The 19,753-nt window shown below is 30.5% G+C and overlaps 2 protein-coding genes across 2 annotated transcripts; one reads left to right on the plus strand and one right to left on the minus strand.

Moving 5' to 3' along the window:
- Positions 1–7,461: 7,461 nt before the first annotated feature.
- On the plus strand, positions 7,462–15,109 carry LOC101245587 (uncharacterized). Its single transcript, XM_010328525.4, has 9 exons — positions 7,462–7,768; positions 8,815–9,003; positions 9,145–9,321; positions 9,830–10,014; positions 10,980–11,075; positions 12,239–12,284; positions 13,171–13,277; positions 13,381–13,482; positions 13,559–15,109. The coding sequence occupies exons 1-9, from the start codon at positions 7,744–7,746 to the stop codon at positions 14,849–14,851; spliced, it is 2,220 nt and encodes a 739-aa protein (XP_010326827.1). The 5' UTR covers positions 7,462–7,743; the 3' UTR covers positions 14,852–15,109.
- LOC101245887 (probable indole-3-pyruvate monooxygenase YUCCA10) lies at positions 14,593–19,753 on the minus strand. The gene is made up of 4 exons (XM_010328526.3): positions 18,011–19,753; positions 16,393–16,626; positions 15,808–15,930; positions 14,593–15,609 (listed from the first exon to the last, which is right to left on the minus strand). The coding sequence occupies exons 1-4, from the start codon at positions 18,635–18,637 to the stop codon at positions 15,448–15,450; spliced, it is 1,146 nt and encodes a 381-aa protein (XP_010326828.1). The 5' UTR covers positions 18,638–19,753; the 3' UTR covers positions 14,593–15,447.

The raw sequence follows: 19,753 nt of genomic DNA on the forward strand, positions 1-19,753 counted from the left end.
ATTCTAATATACATTATTTATATTGCAATTGATGTTACTTTATACCAGATTCACCAAAAATAACTAATACGTACATTAGTTTGATAATCATAAATATCTAAATAAAATAAAATATTATATTATGAATTTTTTTTTTTATTTGTTACTGTCATCTTCAATTTTAATTTTTAAAATTTATTAACGATATTCGATGATGTATGTGAGGAGATTATTTTTGCAAAAATTAATAAATTGACAGCGATGCTACTATTAATGATAATAGATAATGAAAATGACAATCAAATAAGAAATTTTATATTATAATTTTCATTATAACTTTATTCGTATATTAAACGATTTGTAAATATCGTTAACTTTACGATGATGTGGAGAAAATAATTTTGCCAATAATGTGAGTGTAATACTAATATTAATACTAATTGGCATTTGAAAATGACAATTAAATAAAGCTAAATTTTGTGTTAAACCCTCAAATCATCCAATCAAATGACTTCTAAGTACATAAAATGTATCTTTCAAAATACTATGTTTTTTATTTACCTAATTATAGTTAATTAATTTATGACTTTAAAATAGTAAATTTATTATGTTACAACTATTTTATTTGATATAAATAACTATTTTCAATTTTACTTTTGTAAAGAGGAAAAACATATGTTTCAATTAAAAAAATTGCATTTTTTATTTGATTTATCGAAATTTTAACTACATCAAATCATAACTTTTTTTTAAAAGTTGAAATCAACAAAATTACATGGTAATTGATAAAGATTTTCATCTTAGATTCTTGTTTTTGAAACATGCAAAAAAAAATGGTAGGATATAAATATTTTATTATTATAATATTATTTTAGAACTCAAATATCATACGAAAACAAAAATATCATGTATCTAGATGATTTTGTTTATTTCTGGATGATTACTAGTCTTTAACTTGAATTAAAAATAAATGATAAAAGAATCAGCCTTGGCAGGCCATTAGTTTTCCTAGTCAAAATTTGAATAATTTATTATCAGTTTGATTTTTGTAAATTTTAAAAATGTCTAATTTTGTAAATTGTAAGGCTTTGGTATATATATATATATATATATATATATAATTTTTTTTAATCTCAAGTAAAAGTTATTTGATTTGGTTAAATTTATATTCAAATATCTTCTGACTCTATCTCCGATAAAAATATTAAACCATTAAATATATATTTATACGAAATTATGAGTTTGTAGAGTAATTTTAAATTAACTTTTGGACTTAAACCAAACATGTTTCTGTTAATAAAGCATTATTAGTCTACGAATCAATATTAATCAACTTTGTAAAATTCAACTTAGCAGTCAAGAATTTGAGGATCTGACTATTTTCTTTCATTTCTTTTTTTGGTTAAAATAAATAAATAAATAATTGAAAATAAGTCAATCTAATAATTAAAAAAATTGAAACATTGCACCAATTGTAAAGTAAAATTCCATATTGAATTGAGAAAAAAGATTATTCTATTTCGTACCAGAATTCATGCCTAATTATAGTAATCTTAACTTTTTAGGAGATGCTTTTTGGAATATTTTGAAACTTTTAATTAATTTGAATTCTGTTATTTTTTAAAATGATTTTTTAATATTTCAAATTTGATAATAATATAGTAAATGTGGTTATTTTTTTCTAAATCATGAGTCTGATAGCAGTCACGAAGCCACCTTACAGTTAGGAGTTCATCCGAATCTATTTGGACAAATAATCATATTATTTATACATAATTTAAATATTTTTTAGGTACATATAGTAGATATTGAACCCTTTCGACTATTTCGTGTATCTATTCCTTCAAAATTTAAACCGTTATTAAAAATTCTGATATGCCACTGATTGATAGGAAGCTTCTCCCCAGATAAGACTTTATACAACATAAACTCAAAATAGTCAGATTTCATACAAGGATTGAACCCGAAACGTCTAATTTGTGTAAATTTTTTATTTTACATAAAGTAGGTAATTTTCCTAAAAATCATATGAGAAGTTTGGTCTATTTGCAATTACCATTAAAATGAATATTTTTTCCCCTTACACTATATTTTCTTTCTTTTTTGTCAAAAAGAGAAACAACATTACTCTTAAGCAACAAATTTGAGCTTTTGAATTAATATATTTCTCATTAATTTGTTATTAGAGTGAATATCAAGATTTGCGGTTTAATGATTGATTAAAATTTTACATATAATAAGTTTCACTTTTTTTCTCTTTATTTTCCTTATGTCTAATATTAAAAGAATAATATATATTTATGGTTATCTATATATGCTAGGCGATCCAAAAATAAATTATTCTTTTATATATATTATATAGAACGATTTTGAATTTAGTTATAAGTTGAATATATAGAGGAGTAAATAAAATTTATATTTACTTTTCTTTATATAATAGCATAGTCAAATTCAATTATAGTTCTTTTTCTTTTATTATTATAAAACTTGTGATATAAAGAGAACAAACATTATTGAAGCAAACACAAACTTTCCAAATTTTGGCATATTGTTGTCATCTTGCATCTGTTTTTTCCCCTTTCCCTTTTTTTTTTTTAAAGAAATTTCTAGCACTATCTTTTAATTAATTTTTGTATTTTACTTTATGATGATAGGTAGGGGCGGAGCTATTTTGTATGAAGGGGTTTCAGCGAAAAATTATATTATTTATATATGGTAAATGTAAGTTTATATGTATATGTATAGATGTCAGGCCCTCAAACTCCCTTTGAATATCTATTTACTGACTCGTTTAAAAATTATTTGAATTGAAATAAACAGAACCCTTATTAACAAAAAGCAGCTAGCAAAACGTTGCTCCAATCAAAAGTTGAAAACATAGCTTGTTTTGTTTTGAAGTACAATTTTGATGTTTTCACATAAGTTTGTTACTTGCACTTTGTGTTTTGCTTATTTTATAAGCAATATTTTCGTCCTTTGATTTATTTATTTTGTTTTTTACGCATGATAGTTAAGATCCCTCATTTACTATTTATTTATCAAAATAAGCAATAATTTTTTGCTATGTTGTAAGTTTAGCGTTGGTTATAGAGGTAAAGCTTGATCCAAGAAATGTTGGAGAGAGGTAATTTGATAAAATTTGATTATATAGTTATGTTAATTCGGGCTATATGACCTTAGATAGGAGGTTGTGAAGGGTTGAGGATTAGTTGATAGTAATATGTTATCTCGCTAGTCCTTCCATACTAATAGTAGTAGTAGTAGTGCTTCATGTGATTCGAAGCCAATCACTATGTAGTGAAAAAAAGTCGTATGTGTACTTGTGTAATATTGAATCGATAAATCTTTTATTGGAGATGAGAGAAAGGAAGAGAATACTTTTTATGTAGTAGTAGTCGTAGTTGGTGGTTTATATATCAAAAACAAATATATAAAACAATTATCTTTATACGATTAGAGAGAATTACAAAGAAGAAACAAATTACAAAGAGTAATCTCGAGGAATATGAACAGCTAGGTAATTCAGGGATTAAATCCAAAAATTCAACTTAAGAGAAAATTATAGACCAACGCGTGCGTCAATGATATATGATATCAGAGTCAAATTCAATTATATCACTATGTTATTTATTTGTATCGTAAAATTTTGTGATATAAAGATAACAAAAATTATTGAAGCAAACACAACTTTTTTCACAAACTTTGGCATTTTGTTGTCATCTTTCTTTTTTTTTTTTAATTTCTAGCACTATCTTCTTTTAATTAATTTTTGTATTTTATAGTATGGTGGTAGGGCAATTAGGTGTGGTTTGGAACCTATTCATGTATATAAGAATCTTAAGAGCAATGTAACCTATTTATAGTATAGTTTCTTAATCTATAAAATATTTAATTAGAGATTTCTAAGTTACGTGAAAAGTAAAGAAAAATGATGTCTTCAAAAGCAAGTTTTATAATGTATAAATTTAAATTAATCAGACTCTAATATTAATATCGAAAATTAAAAAAAAGAAAATATAAGAAATCATTTTAATACAATCTAGGGAGTTTTTTTTAAGAGTTTATTCCATACACAATTCTACACTATTACGCAATGGTTTAAAATTATCATTCCTATAATTACACACTAAACATGATGACGTATAATTTTAAAAATATTAACAAAGTTGTAAAGCAAAAAAATAAATTAAAACAAACATTGTGAAAAAAGTATTAAGAAAAAAAATTCCACTTGATATTTTATTGAAAAAATTGTTTATATTAGCGAATTATTAATTCAAATTAAATGTTATGATTATAGTTTACTTTATTTTCAATTCGCAACTATTGTTTCATATAATTTGCTATAGCAACTTCTCCGAGCAAAACGACAAGAAAATGACTGCTTCTTCGACTACGGTTATAAAATTGGCGGGATTCAGAAATAGAATATACAATTAAATAGCGTTTGCTTCGGGCATATAGCCGTATATAAAAAAAAGAAAGAAAAAATCTCATGAATTTTCTTATACATATACAAATTCAACTAATAAAATTTTTATTATTATATACATATAAAAGCACAACAAAAAGAACATATACAATTATGTTGTGGTTCTGTTTTGTATAAAGCGAGAGGAAATTGTATATACACATGCAAAAACATATATTTTCTTCCTATACAAGTATAATTATACAATATACAAACATTTTACTTTGATTAAATTGTATACAAATGCAAATTTTGTACAAATATTACAAAAAAACAGGCCAGTGAATTATACAATTGCAGCGAAATAGGCCAGCGAATTTACAATTGCAGCAAAACAGGCCAGCGAATTATATAATTTATGTGTTTGAAATAGAGCGCAAATATGTAAATTTTGCTATAGCATATATATATATATATATATATATGATTTTTTTGTTTGCTATAAGTTAAGCTATATTATTTTGCAAAATTTCCCACATAGCAAAAAAAAAAATTATTAGAAAAAGAAAAGGATCCCCAAAAGATTCCAATTATTCCTATCCACTTAATTCTATTTTTTAAGATAAAAAATAAGGGAAACTTTCACATATAGTCACTTAAAAAATAATTAATTACTCTCTATAGCTACAGTTTGATAATTACAATTTGTAGCTACATGTTATATGGAGGAGAGAGGAGGGGGGGGGGGAGAGAGAGAGAGGGTGAAAAGAGAGAGAGAAAGGTGAAATGTATATGTATATTTGGTTAGATAATTGTATATTATACATATGTAATTGTATATATGGCTATAGAGAATGGGAAAGGGAGAAGAGAGGCGAGCGAGATTGAGAGAGGCGAGCGAGAGAGGGCAAAGAGTGGGAGAGAGGTGAATTGTATATGTATATAACTGTATATAATTGTATATTATACATATACAATTGTATAAATGGCAAGCAAGATTGGGAAAGGGAGGAGAGAGACGAGTGAGATTGAGAGAAGGAGGGGAGAGGCGAGCGAGAAAGGGCAGGAGGTAAATTGTATATGTATATAGTCTAAAAAATTGTATATTATACATATTTATATGTATATCATGGCGAATTATACATATACAAACGTGACTTCTAATACAAACTTGAAGTCAATCCACATAATTAATGTATAATGTTACTCGCGAGTGGTGATTATAGCAAACTATAGCTATGATGAGCAATTAAATAGTATAAATTTGCTTATTCGTGTAATTTCCAAAAAAACAAATACACAATATTAATTAATTCATTTTTTAAAAAGAAAAAAATGAGGGCAAGAGAAAGAGAAATGATGGGAATAATTATAATCCGAAAAAATAAAATCAAAAGGTAAAAGTTTTAATCAATTAAATAATTTAAAATTATTGAGTATTTTTTTAAAATATTTTCTATAAGTTCACATCTATTTTGATTTCTTAATAATTCAAATTTACAAATTTAGGCACTACGAAAGATATCAATCATCGTAACATATAAGATATATGATATTTTCATTCCTTCATCACCAAATCGGCTCATTAAAAAAATATATATGTGAAGGACAATAGATTATCGTTGATATAATCGAAAGTTTCTTATTTTTTCATACGAAAACACTGCTATTTTTCATTAATTAATTAAAATATTTATTGAAATAGACCTTGAACACTTTCTCAATGAAATAATAAAATATTTTGAATTATTATTCATGTTCACTTATAGTACCTTTTGACTTTTGTGTAGTGTATAACTTTTGTTTAAAATTTTGGAAAAATAATATAGGGCCTTTTGTATATACATTGATTATAAATATATGGGTTATATAAAAGTATATAATTATTGATGTTACAAATAAATTCATAACTGAAATTAAATAATTTGATCATAATACTCAAAATCTTTCATATAAATTGATTTTTTTTTAAAATCTAAATTACTCCCATTGTTTTAAATAGAAAATCAAATTAAAAGATAAAATAATTAAAATGAAGTCAAGTATAAACGAGAGATACTTATGATGAGCGCTTTGACGGACCGCTTTATTGACCGTCAACTTTAGCGTCAAGAGCTAATAAAAGCTTCATAATTTCGAAGGTTAAATGACGATTTACCTGACGTGGATCGTTAAATGAGACGTCATATATCATAGGGTCAACTTTCACGTTTTAGCTTACAATTTTGTAGGGATTATATATAGTATCTTTTAGGGTTTATTTTATTGCGTTGTTTTTTAGCAAAGAACACATTCACATTATACGTTACAACTAGAGTTTATTCGGAGATAACTTGATTTCTGGAATCAAAACTTTGATTGATTGTCTTCAATTTTGTAAGTTAATTCTTATTCAATGAATGTAATTGTTTGTTTCGTTTTAATTACCATGAATAGCTCAATCTTACAATTAAAGATTTTGAAATTCACGATGATTTGACATAAATAAGCATTGTTTATAGAAGAAAACATCTAGTGTCACTGTCTAGATTGTTAATTTTTTCATTTGATGATGTTCCTATATCTGCAAACATTAGAACACGTCCTAGATTTAAATCGTTTGAGAGAACGATGTTAAATCAAAGAAAAGAACTGACAACTAAGATTCGAGACTTCTAAGATTCGTCTAATAATAATGTTGTAGCAAGATTAATCAATTTAGAATGAACATCAATTTGTTTAGGGTTAACATTTTTAGTTTAAATAATAAAAATAAAACTCATTTAATTCGATTGAAAAACACGATATATCACAAGGATTGACATATAAACATACAAGCTCTATCAATTTGAATTTTGTGATTATCGGAGTTGATTCATAACATTTTGATGAATACTAGACATTTTTAGTTACTCTGTAAATTAGTTTCTTCGTTTCAAATCAATATTATTGAGGTTAAGTAATACATTATAACATTGAGAGATAATCAAATCCCCAAATCTTTTTTATTTAAATATTTACATACTATTTGGTTCTCGTCTTATTTTGTGTATGATTCATTCCCAATATTATCGAGTTATATTTTTTATAACGATTTAGACATATGATAAATTTAGATTAGTCAAATTTCAAAATTACGAAAAAAACAAAACAAACATACTTGTTCTTGTTCCTTCACTCTCTCTCCTGTTCTTACTGGAAGTAATTGGAGTGATGATGATTTCAAGAAATAGAACCTCACTATGCTTCAATAATTTGTATATTTCTGCTCCATTTTTCTCTGTTTATAACTATGGATTTTCACCCCCTTTTTTCTATGAGCTAAGGATGAGCATTTGAGTTGAAAGAGCATCATCAGATATCCATTTTCTGCCATGGCCACTGTGTATCGAGTTAAAGGTCAGTACTTTCTTGTTTGAGCTTAAAGCTCTAATCTTTTTAGTTTTTGTAGTATAAATTTGAAGACCCTTATTTCTGATTTTGATTTTTAGGTTATTTGATAGAATTATAGAGTTATTTGCTTGTTTCTTGCAACCCTAGTGAGGAAGTTCGATTTTTTTGATAAGTTACTCTGGAAGAAATCATATTTTGCTTTTGCTGGCATTTGAACCTGAAACCTCGTGATTTTTAATGGTATTCTCGGGTTTGATAGTACCTAGACCCCAATGTGTTGGACTACACTGTGTATGTTGTTGTAGTAGTATTCACGGAAACATAACTTCGTTGAAGGACTTTGGAGAATAGGGTTCAAATCAGGGCTTAAACCTTGGTGACCAAAGTTATTTGATACATGTGCTAGTGGGAGGTAGTAGCTATTTGGTGGAATAGTCGAGATGCATGAAAGTTGGGCTGGACAACACGGTACAACAAAAAAGAGAAGATAGTAAGGAGGTGAGGAGCTTATTGTGCAGAAAACTAAGTTTATAACCTTGCCTTTTTGTTTAGTACAGAATTTATGTAATGAGGACTGTAACACAACATGGACTACGTGAATGAGGTCAATAACTCCTACATAACAAGTGATATTTTCGCTTGCGAATGCTCTATTGGTTGCAAAGGCCAGTAAGAGCACAGAAACTTGTCTTTATATGTATGCAACGAAAATAGGTATATCAGATAGCTTTTCTTCTTTATTGACTATGACTGTTATCATCAAAAGGCGCTATTATGAGTTTTGATTTAGATAACTATGTATGCCAGAGCAGTCAAAGAATATGATTTTTCATAGTAGAAAATGCTTAAAGGAAAGAAACTGTTGCTTTCTAACTTTATAGTTTCTGGGCTGGTTGTACCTTTGCCTTTTGGAGACATACTTTGTGTCTAAGTAGTAAATAATAACTCAACTGTGATATGTAATGGTTCTTGCAGTATCAACTAGTCACTATGTTGAATTATCATCTGCTTTACTATTGGCTGAATCATTTACGATTAAACTATGATGACAGTTATTCGTAAGAGAGCAGAGAGGCATGAACGGAAGCGAATGCAAAATTATAAAGTGCAGGCGGAGAGACTATCTGCATTCGAAGAATTGCTTAATGAGATTTATACAGTTTGCCGCCCTAAACCAAGGGATTATGAAGTCAGGAGAGATTTGATTTCTGCTTTTAATGAGATAGCAAAGGATATCTATGGTAATCTCTGCACCAAAACTTTTTACAGCACCATTCAGCAAATGGATCCTTTGAACTGGCTTATAGTAGCTATGTTAATCAACTTGATAAAAAATAATTCAGCATGATGTGACAGTTTCTCCTTTTTCTCTTCTTTTTCAGGATATTCTGGTAATGCTCCTGTCGTGGAGGAGTTTGGATCTTTTGTAATGGATCTATTCCATTCAAAGAGTGACCTAGATCTTTCTGTTAATTTTGACAACAATTCAGCTCAATTTTCGCATGAGAAGAGGATTCAAACTCTCAGAAAATTTGCAAGGAAGCTGTATGCACTTCAAAGTAAGTCTTTGATTTAATTACTTTGTTTCCTTGATACTGTCTGCAGTTCATGGATTACTGCCTGTCCTAACCAAAATTTGAAGTACATTTTTACTTTGAAGAGTAGATTGAATTTTAGTCGAATAGTAGATTCACTACTCTGAATGTTCTCTAGGTGAAAAAATATGTTGCCACTTCAAATAACTGGCTATTTCCAATTTTCCATTAGCAGAACCAATTAAATAAAGTTTTTAAGGTAAATGTCAGGTGCCATTTATTTTGAAAAAGTGACCTGGTTTTCTTAGTTTTTACAATGGAATATGGTCCACATGGTGTATGCAACGAGGCAGGTAAATGTGGTAGAAAATAGTGAAAAACAAGAAGGTTGAGTCAACTGTTCCTCAGTCCCAAACTATTTTGCAGTTATATGGATCCTTCGTATATATATTTGCTCTATATAGCACTTTATTTGTCACTACTGGGGTTTAGTATGTTTGGTTTATTTCATCTGTGGTTTTCGGTGCTTCAGAACATGGGCATGTATCTGGTGTTCATCCAATAACAGCTGCTAAGGTGCCCGTTTTGAAAGTTGTTGATTGTGGAACTAAAGTTGAGTGCGATATATCGGTTGAAAACAGGGATGGAGTTTCAAAGTCTAAGATAATCCACATGATTTGTTCTCTTGATGAAAGGTTTCAGAAGCTGAGCTTTTTGGTAAAATTCGATCTCTTGTATGTTTGCAATAAGTACAGTTGTTCCTGAAATGAAGTAGAAGTTTAATTCTGCTTGTTCAATCGTTTGGAAGACCATTTCTTTGATTCCTGAATGCATCATAGCAGTTCCACAGGGCTACTAGGTCTTGGCACAATTACCTGTGCTCCCCGCACATAAATGAATAGGATAGCCATTATATCACTTTCTCTAACTTCACTTGAAATATATTCAGAAATAAGAATTCCTTTCATATGGCCCATGAGATATACAATACATAGCAAGTAAAAGGAAGTTCACAATATAGGACTAAGCCTCCTATTTTTGCCAGCCAAAAAGACATGGCATGTTATCACATGGGACAATGGGAGTGTAGGATTAGAGAGAAGAAAAAAAAAGCAACGAAAGGAGCCAAAAGCCTCTGTTTGAAAGGAAGCAAACTTGCAAGTTGTATCAATTAGTTATGCACAAAGACTTGCATCTTTTAAGAACCTAGATTGACAAATAAGGAGATAAATTATTTTTAAAATCTTTTTGAAAAATTACTTTTCATCCTTTTATATCATCTAAACTTGTTAAACAGGTAAACAACACTGAATCCTACTTGCTCCAAACATTGGGGAGGTATAAAATATTTGATCTATATCTATAACCTCATCAAAGAAACTAGTAGGTTATGTACTCTTCCATGATTGTTTATTTATGAGAGAACTTCACTTCAAGAAAGGACAAAACTAAGCCAAGTCATGTTGATGAAGGGCGAGCAATGTAGTTTCCATAGCTTGTCTGGTCTCTCATTGTGCTGGGAAATATTCTTTTGCTTACTAATCAAAACAACTTCAGAGGCCAGCTATATTTTATGTATTAGAGTTTATTTAGATTTATTCACATCATTCTATTCAGTTATCAAAAAAATTTACATCATTCTATTCGCATCCTTAAAAAGTATGATCTCTTGTTTCTTGCAGATGAAAACTTGGGCAAAAGCGCAGAATATTAATAGCTCAAAAGACAAAACTTTGAACTCATTATCTATAATACTTTTGGTTGCTTTTCATTTGCAGGTATGAGCCAAGTTTGCGTTTTTTCTCTGTTGCCTGCTTACTCTTTTTTTGGTGCTTATATATTATGGACAGCATGCTGATTACTTTGAGTCAATATAAATTGTGCCTTCAGCTGAATGTTTTGTTATCGCGGTTAATCGTCTGCCAGTGTAGGAGCTACTGGTCAACTAATAACATAGCCTTACACAAATGTTACCAGTTTCAAAAAAAATAACATAACCTTACACCGTGTACACTATGGTAATTTGTACTGGTTATTGCTATGAATAAAATCTTCACCTTATTAGAAGAAAAATTACTCCAATAAGTCTGGACAGCTGTAGTTTTAATGCAGCAAATAGTTATACAAAAAATGTTACCTTCTCAAAAAATTTAGAAGAAGATTTACTCTGGTGAAATCATATGATTTGACTTTAGTCTGTTGTGGTTATTCAACTCTTTTTTTTTCAATGCCCTCTCATGATTTTGTTGCTTTCTTGTTTTATTTAATAGGGACCTTAAATTTTAGTGATTCAATGCTCTGAGATATAATACCGTCTATGAAGGCTATTCTAAGCAAAACAGAATTCCCCAAGTCTTAAAAATGTGGTTACAAGACCAAATTTATATTTTCAACTTAAGAAAAAACAAAGTCTATCCTAGCTGGTCAACCAAGGTTGGTATCTAAGTGAAGAAAGGAAGAAGAGCAGGACCCATTAGCCACCAAGTTTGTGTTGTTTCAACTTATAGAACACAAAAGAAATTTATTTTTTTGTTCTTGCAGTACCTTCTTGGTATTATTTAATGAAATTTACTTTGCCTGATCCAAAAAGAAAGGAGAAAGAAAAAAGATAGTTTGGTGAACCCTCTTGTACAAGCGGTGTTGCTCTTGTAAGCTTTTTGTTGCTGCATTTAACTTTTCTTGTCAATAAAAGCATTATAAATAATTCTGATTCGTATTATTATGCTTTGCTGATTTAATTTTGCGGGAATATAAATTATGAAAGTCTTGTCTTTTTTTTATAAAAAAATCTGTAAGGAAATTGATGTGTACTGAGAATTATGTGTAGATATCTTGATTTCTTTCTAGAGTGCTATTAATTTAGTTTTTTAGTTCATAATCTGTTTCATTTTGTTATTTGGGGTCGTCTGAACTTCTCCCTCTAATGAATGTTACTTTGCAGACACGAAATCCTCCAATACTACCGCCATTTTCTGCCGTATTAGAAGGTAAGTATGAATTTTCACTTATTCAGTTTTCGGACGCCTTTTTTGAAGGGATATCAGTACACAGTGTAGTGAAGTACTGTTGTAGAAAATAAAAATTCCCAAGAATAAGGATCATGATAGAAATACTTTTTTCGTGAAGGAAATATATAGGACTCTATGCATCAGAACTGGATGTGTATGAAAAATCTCTCATTTGTCACACTGTCAATGCAGTGATACATATGCATAATTCTTTTTCTTTTATACATGACTTGGCAGTTTTGGTTTTAGCACTTGTTGCGTTGTTTGACTTTTGATTCATATTGATACGTGGCCCTACTGTGAATAGTTAAGGAGAATAATGTTCTCTTTCATGTTAGGATTATGTATGTGGTGTAATAGTCATGGCAGTCGAAAGGGAGTAAGATAATATTATCTTGATTATTTCCAGTTAAATGATTATTCTATCACATCATGCGATGCTAATAACAAACGTCTGAAACACCAAGCAAGTAGACCAGAGGAACTGAAATGCCGGTCCCCATGGAAAAGAAAGAAAAGCTTTCGGAGGAGATCAGTTTTTGTTTTTGGTGCAGTTCAATTGCTTGAGTGGTCTTCTCTGGCAAGTCTGTCGATGATGTAAAAACTACACAGGGTCAAGTCAAATAGTAAATCCTCAACACTACCAGTTTTAAAAACAAATTGTCAAATAGGAAATCCTTAATCCTTTCTGATTAGAAAGTGAGGAACCAAAATCATCACTATAAGATATGTAAATTTCAAGAATAATGTTGAGGTTTTCTATTCAAGTAGATCCTAAGTGATGCTTCTCTTTGCACTTGTTTTTTTCATGAGATCTTTTGTTTTGAGTAGCTCGGTAATATTCCTTGGCGTTGAACTGTTCTAGATGGCTCGGATCCTGATGTGGTGGCGAAGTCATTGAAGAAGTTTGTGAACTATGGGAAGGGGAACAAAGAGTCGGTGGCTGAGCTGCTAGTTACACTGTTAATCAAGGTACTGTGAATTCAGTATCATCTTAAAGTGGGGCTTTGCATGAGACTCCCAATTCATAGCAAACATCCATTTTCTGGCTCATTATGGTCTCATTTCATTGCAGTTATTGTCAGTTGAGAAGCTATGGGCCAAAGGACTATGTGCAAGTACCTACGAAGCATCTTGGCTATCTAAAACATGGGACTCCAAAGTTTGCTGCATCGGTGTAATTATCTTTCACTTATTGATGTCCTTTGTGCTTAGCAATCTTTGAAGTGTTAAAATAATGACTTATTGTGCAGGTTGAGGATTTCATTGACCGGTCTCAAAATGTTGCAAGGGCGGTTGGGAAAGGAGAAGTAAAACGGATATACAAGTGTATCCAGCGTACCAGCGAATACATTTCTCTTTTTATGGACGGTCTGGTCGAAATACCCAAATTAAAGTCTCAGTTGTTTGGCAATGCTGCGCCCTTTCAAGACGTTTTTGAGACAAGGAACATTAAAGAAGATGGAAATATAATCACTCTTCCTTGTAGAGATATGAAGAATAAGAAGGACCAAAGTAAAGAAGGCCAGAACGGAAGTCAGTGGGCTATACCTTCTGAACCTGTTGCGAAGTCTACCGAAGGTTGGGAAGGATTAGCTTCAGTGAATGGGGGACAGTCAAAAGGAAAATGGTCTACTGAAGGTTGGGAAGAAGTACGTTCAGCGAGTTGGGGACAGCCCAAGGAGGACAGGGAACCAGCCGACTCTCCATGGTCAAAAGGAAAATGGTCTACTGAAGGTTGGGAAGGCATACATTCAGCGAATTGGGGACAGGCCAAGGAGGATGGTGGACCAGCTGATTCTCGATTGTCAAAAGGAAAATGGTCTACTGAAGGTTGGGAAGGCATACGTTCAGCGAGTTGGGGACAGCCCAAGGAGGATAGGGAACCAGCTGATTCTCGATTGTCAAAAGGAAAATGGTCTACTGAAGGTTGGGAAGGCATACGTTCAGCGAGTTGGGGACAGCCCAAGGAGGATGGTGGACCAGCTGATTCTCGATTGTCAAAAGGAAAATGGTCTACTGAAGGTTGGGAAGGCATACACTCAGCGAGTTGGGGACAGCCCAAGGAGGATGGTGGACGAGCTGATTCTCGATTGTCAAAAGGAAAATGGTCGACTGAAGGTTGGGAAGGCATACACTCAGCGAGTTGGGGACAGCCCAAGGAGGATGGTGGACCAGCTGATTCTCGATTGTCAAAAGGAAAATGGTCTTCTGAAGGTTGGGAAGGCATACGTTCAGCGAGTCGGGGACAGCCCAAGGAGGACGATGGACCACCTGACTCTCCCTGGTCAAAAGGAAAATGGTCTACAAAAGGTTGGGGAAATACATCTTCAGCGAATTGGGGACAGTCAAACGGGGACAATGCACCACCAGTCTCTATCTTGACAAAAAGGAAAAGATCAGAAGAAACCCCGCGAAGAACTTCTTCTGCTCAATGGCTGGGGAAATCAGACACGAAAAGTTGGCCCAACAGAAAGCATAACAGTAAGTATGCACCCAACGCTAAGTGGTCAAAAATGCAGAGAGGAGGTCAGGGAGGAAGCTAAATGAACCATTTGCGCGTATCTAGTTGAATCATCTGCAACAACTTTTACATTCTTGCTCCGACTTGGGGAGTAGCTCGTATAGATAACGTACCCCTCGTTATCCTCTTGTTTTTTTTACTAGTTGGTTAGAACATTTTGTACAGAACTTAGCAATGACCTAACAAGATGGCATGTTAACTGCTCAATGTAACATTTAATTTTATGTACCTTATGAACATCAAGAAATCGAATGAAAAACAGATTCTCAAGAAGCCAAAATCTCTCTCTTTCTGTAATAGTCGAAGTGTGTGTAAGCTAGTTATCACACCATCATTATGAAAAAAGAAAATGAAATCAACAAAGAAAAACAATCCAGCAGAAAGATCTATCAAATTTCTATGACTAAATTCCAACAAAAACAAACAAGGTTTTTTTAAGTTCTACCTGAAATTAACAACATATAGTAACAAGTCAAGCCCGATGCATGAAATATCTCGTATTCACGCAGAACCTGGAGATTTTAACAACATAGTAAAAGAACGACTTGTTGCATAAAGTATCTTTCATTCACACAGGAAATTTAACAACATAGTTTGTGATAATTATTAATAATACGTCTAGATTTTGTCTCCTCTGACAGACTTAATACTATCGGCAATAGCTATAGCATCCATTGAAATACCCGCAATGCCTCTTTTTGAAAATCCAGCAGCGTAGAGCCCATTTTGTCCTTTCCAATTTTTCAATGTGCCATCTTCAAGGAATATTGAGCTATAATCCTACATACAAAAATGATTTTTTTTTTTTTACATATTTGAGACAATGATAGTAAACTTAATAGTAAGTAAAATTAGTAACTAGGAAAAATTGTCGAGAAAAACTTATTCACACACGATATTTTTATAGGCAAGTGGAACAGTTTCAAGATTCAAAATTAGAACTAAAAAAAGAACATAGTGATAATTTGCAAAACGTACCTTTAGCCATTTGGTAGCAACATTTTTGTATCCAGTAGCGAAAATGATCGTATCAAATTGATGTTCATCTCCATTGTCAAACACTACTGTTTGTTCCTTTATTTTCGAAATTCCAGGAAGTACCTAATTAACAATTCACAAAAGTTATTTCACAAAAAAAAACAAAGGTCCGTCTAAAAAAGAATGACCCGTTTTCATTTTTGGCAATACTTTAACTTTAACTTTACACGTGGCGTATTTAAGACCACAAGATTAAAAGAACAAATTAGTACATCTGACAAAACTTTAATTTAGAACCACAAGATTAAACAATCTTTTTTTTTAAAACTACATTCTAAGTCAAACTAAATCATCCTTTTTTAAACGGAGAAAGTAATACATTAATGCATACTATATGATCTTTTTATACAAATTTAATATTTTAAGCAAAAATTACTGAATTCTACTAATTTTATAACTATAACAGTAAAAATGTTGTCCATGATAATGAATTTTTACCCATCTTCATTAAATACTAAAGTCATCTATTTTTCACACATAATATTTCTTACAATAGAATGAAATAAAATAAAGATAGTATCGTACCTTTATCTGTCCGAGTTTGATCTTATCGATTGCACCAACATCAATTACCGGAGATCTACCTTTTGATATTTTAACAGAAAATGGGCCTTCTTTCGGCTGCGATATTCCTAATTTTGCCAAATTTCCGAATTTAAATTTTGCGTATTTTGCAATTACAGCATCAACCCAAGATACTGGTAAATATTTTAGCATTAACATTGCAGTATACACCATCTCCCTTGTTAAAATATGAATCTGCAAAAAATAAAATAAAATTAGGATAAAATATAGGGAAAATACCCAAGTACCCCCTCAACCTATGTCCGAAATCCCAGAGACACACTTATACTATACTAATGTCCTATTACCCCCCAAAACTTATTTTATAAGTAATTTTCTACCCCTTTTTTGCCTACGTGGCACTAGTTTGAAAAAAAAAGTCAACCATCGTTGGGCCCACAAGATAGTGCCACGTAGGTCGAAAAGGTGTTAAAAATTATTAATAAAATAAGTTCAGGAGGGTAATAGGACCTTAGTATAGTATAAGTGTGTCTCTGAGATTTCGGGCATAGATTGAGGGGTACTTGGACATTATCCCTAAAATATACTAAAACCTTTAAAATTAACAACCAAATTGAATGTACATGTGAAAAAAAAAACTTGCATCATCTAACTATAGAAAAATTATAAACATAACCACATAGAATTATAAACGTCAAACTGTGTATATTGTTAGTGTAAAAAATATTTACGTTGTTAATATTTATATTCATCGATGGTAATAACGAAGATATATTAGATGATGTAATTACGTAAAAATGAGACTTTTGATCATTACGTAACAATAAATTTAATAAAACTGTACAATAAAATTTAAAGAACAAACAAATGGAAGTGATCGTAGTAAGTAGGAGAATAATGCCATCAAATTCCATTTGCGGAAGAATCATGCACATATCTAATATCGACGATAACTTTCATGCAATTATTATACTCTTGAAAATATTGCATGATATCTAAAAATTTAATCATATATATATGTATGTGTGATTTCTCTTGCATTGCCTTCTCCATGTTAAGCAAACAATTACTACTAAAAAAATTAAAAATTTAGCTACGGAAAATTTTTGTTGCTAAACAACAAATTCCGTTGCTAAATTCATTTAGCGATGAATTAAGGACTGATTTTTGTTAGCAATGAGCAAAATAACAGAAGAATAAAGTATGTTTTTTATATAACATGTGAAAAAATAACTTTGCAAAAAATTGTTAATATTACAAACTATTCTACTTATAAGAAAAAGAAATCCTAATTTTTTTTTGTTTCAAAGTTCAAACTCAGTTCCTCAAAGGAATTCTTTAAACAAATTAACTATATATGTTTAAAACAAACATGAATTTGAAATTTTTAATTTTGTGTCATTTAGAAATGGAATTAAAAGATTTTTTCTATCTTCTGAGGGAAATTTTAACATCTATCCAATTAAAAGAAAAAAAAAAGCAACAAGTGTTGAAAGAAAAAAAAATTAACACACCGACTTAATTGATCAAACATCATCAATATCGACTAAAAAAAATCAACAAACACAAACCTAAAAAAATAAAGAGAAAGAAGTAAAGACAAGTTATAGAGAATTACTGGGCTTCTAACGACGATTGATGCATGACATCCATAATTTGAAAGATCAAACGCTATTTCCATCCCAGAGTTTCCCGATCCAATAACCAATACGTTTTTTCCTTCGTATTTTCGCCCAAATTTATAGTCACTTGAATGAACAATTTCGCCTTTGAAATTTTCCATCCCTACCACCTTGGGAATATAACCTTCATTATTTTCCCCTGTAGCCAAAATCAAGAAATCACAAACATACACTTTCATATCTCCACTAGACAAATCTCTTGATTTGACGTTCCATTTACTCTCTTCATTATTGAAATACGCCCATTCAACACATGTATGATATTTCGGTTTGACATCGAAATATTCCACGTACTTATCTAAGTACTGAATAAATTCATTTTTAGATAAATATTTCGGAGTCGAAGTTGTATATGACATAAAAGGTAGAGAACAAAAACCCTTAGCTAAGTGCAAATGTAGTCTATCATAAGTCTTTTTCTTCCACAAATAAGCACAACAATCCTCTTTTTCTAACACAACATTTTTTATACCAAATTTATTTAAACAAGCTGAAACAGCTATCCCAGATGGACCAGCTCCAACTACCACAACTTCAATTTCTTGCTTAGAAAAAATCACCATTGTTAAATTTTCACAATGTGAAAAAGAGACAATTTTTTTTTTTAAATTTTTAGTATTGTTGAAACACAATTTCAAACAAGAGTTGAATGCAGGCAATGAGGGGTATTTATATTATATAGTTTTCAAAACGATATTTATTGTTTTTTGCCTTTTTTAAAGAAAAAATATGGAAGATAACGGTTACAAAGGTAAATTAGTTTGGAAGTAAAGACTATTGATTTGTCATTTTGGTGTTATAAATGGATACAATTCATCTATAATTTGTTTTATATGAAGACAACTATTTCCACGTGTCTTCAGTCACGTATATGGTTTTTAATATTATTATTTTATATTATGGTAATTAAATATAAAACTTAAAAAATCTTTTTTGGAATTTTTTCCATTGCAAATTATATGTAACGTCATGTTGACTCAAGGGTGGTTAGTCGTCAAACACCTTTTTCATTAAAAAAATTACCTTTTTCATTAAAAAATTAGGTTGTCATAAGTCAAATTATATTAGTTAATTTTAGCTAGTACTAATCAGATACATTTTTTTTACTGATAACTCTGATATACTAAGGCCACTTGCACGTATCTTGATTAAATTGATTAATACTTTTTTAATTCTTTACACACACCCTCCTCAAACATTGTCGCCTTCCCTTCCTTTGCCATCAAGTACGTACTCAAATTTGATCAATGACCGATTTCTAGATTTCGTTATAAACCTAATTGATTATTTCAAATACACGGGTTAATAATGTTAGAAAAACAAACATAATTGGTACTTCATTGAATAATTATTACTAAAATAATAAACAATGATAGTCTAGCATAGTATCTAATTTTGGATTTTTCTCTAATATATACCTAATTACCATAAAAAAAAATGTAACAAGAAAAAGTGATTGAATGGAGTAACTTGATCTTTGACTAGTGTAATTAACTAATTTTGTTAAAGGTGTTCCCCTCCCTCATGTTATTTGTCGTAATTCTCTTCTACGCATCCGTTAAGAAAGATTAATTAGGAAATATTTTTAACTATATTATCCTTCATTGATATTTAAACAATCATAACATCATCCCATAATTGAGGTGTTTGTAGTCTTAAAAAATAATAACACCATATAA

Source organism: Solanum lycopersicum, chromosome 9 (genome assembly GCF_036512215.1).
Source record: "Solanum lycopersicum chromosome 9, SLM_r2.1".
Classification (NCBI taxonomy): Eukaryota; Viridiplantae; Streptophyta; class Magnoliopsida; order Solanales; family Solanaceae; genus Solanum; species Solanum lycopersicum.

Excerpts from the sequence above, each read along its gene's own strand:
- LOC101245887 (XM_010328526.3), bottom strand. The coding sequence starts at position 18,637 with ATGGTGATTTTTTCTAAGCAAGAAATTGAAGTTGTGGTAGTTGGAGCT. Across the intron at positions 16,627-18,010 it reads CAATCGTCGTTAGAAGCCCA|ATTCATATTTTAACAAGGGA; the intron begins GTAATTCTCTAT and ends TATTTTTTGCAG. Across the intron at positions 15,610-15,807 it reads TTGCTACCAAATGGCTAAAG|GATTATAGCTCAATATTCCT; the intron begins GTACGTTTTGCA and ends TTTTGTATGTAG.
- LOC101245587 (XM_010328525.4), top strand. The coding sequence starts at position 7,744 with ATGGCCACTGTGTATCGAGTTAAAG. Across the intron at positions 10,015-10,979 it reads TTCAGAAGCTGAGCTTTTTG|ATGAAAACTTGGGCAAAAGC; the intron begins GTAAAATTCGAT and ends TGTTTCTTGCAG. Across the intron at positions 13,483-13,558 it reads CCAAAGTTTGCTGCATCGGT|GTTGAGGATTTCATTGACCG; the intron begins GTAATTATCTTT and ends CTTATTGTGCAG.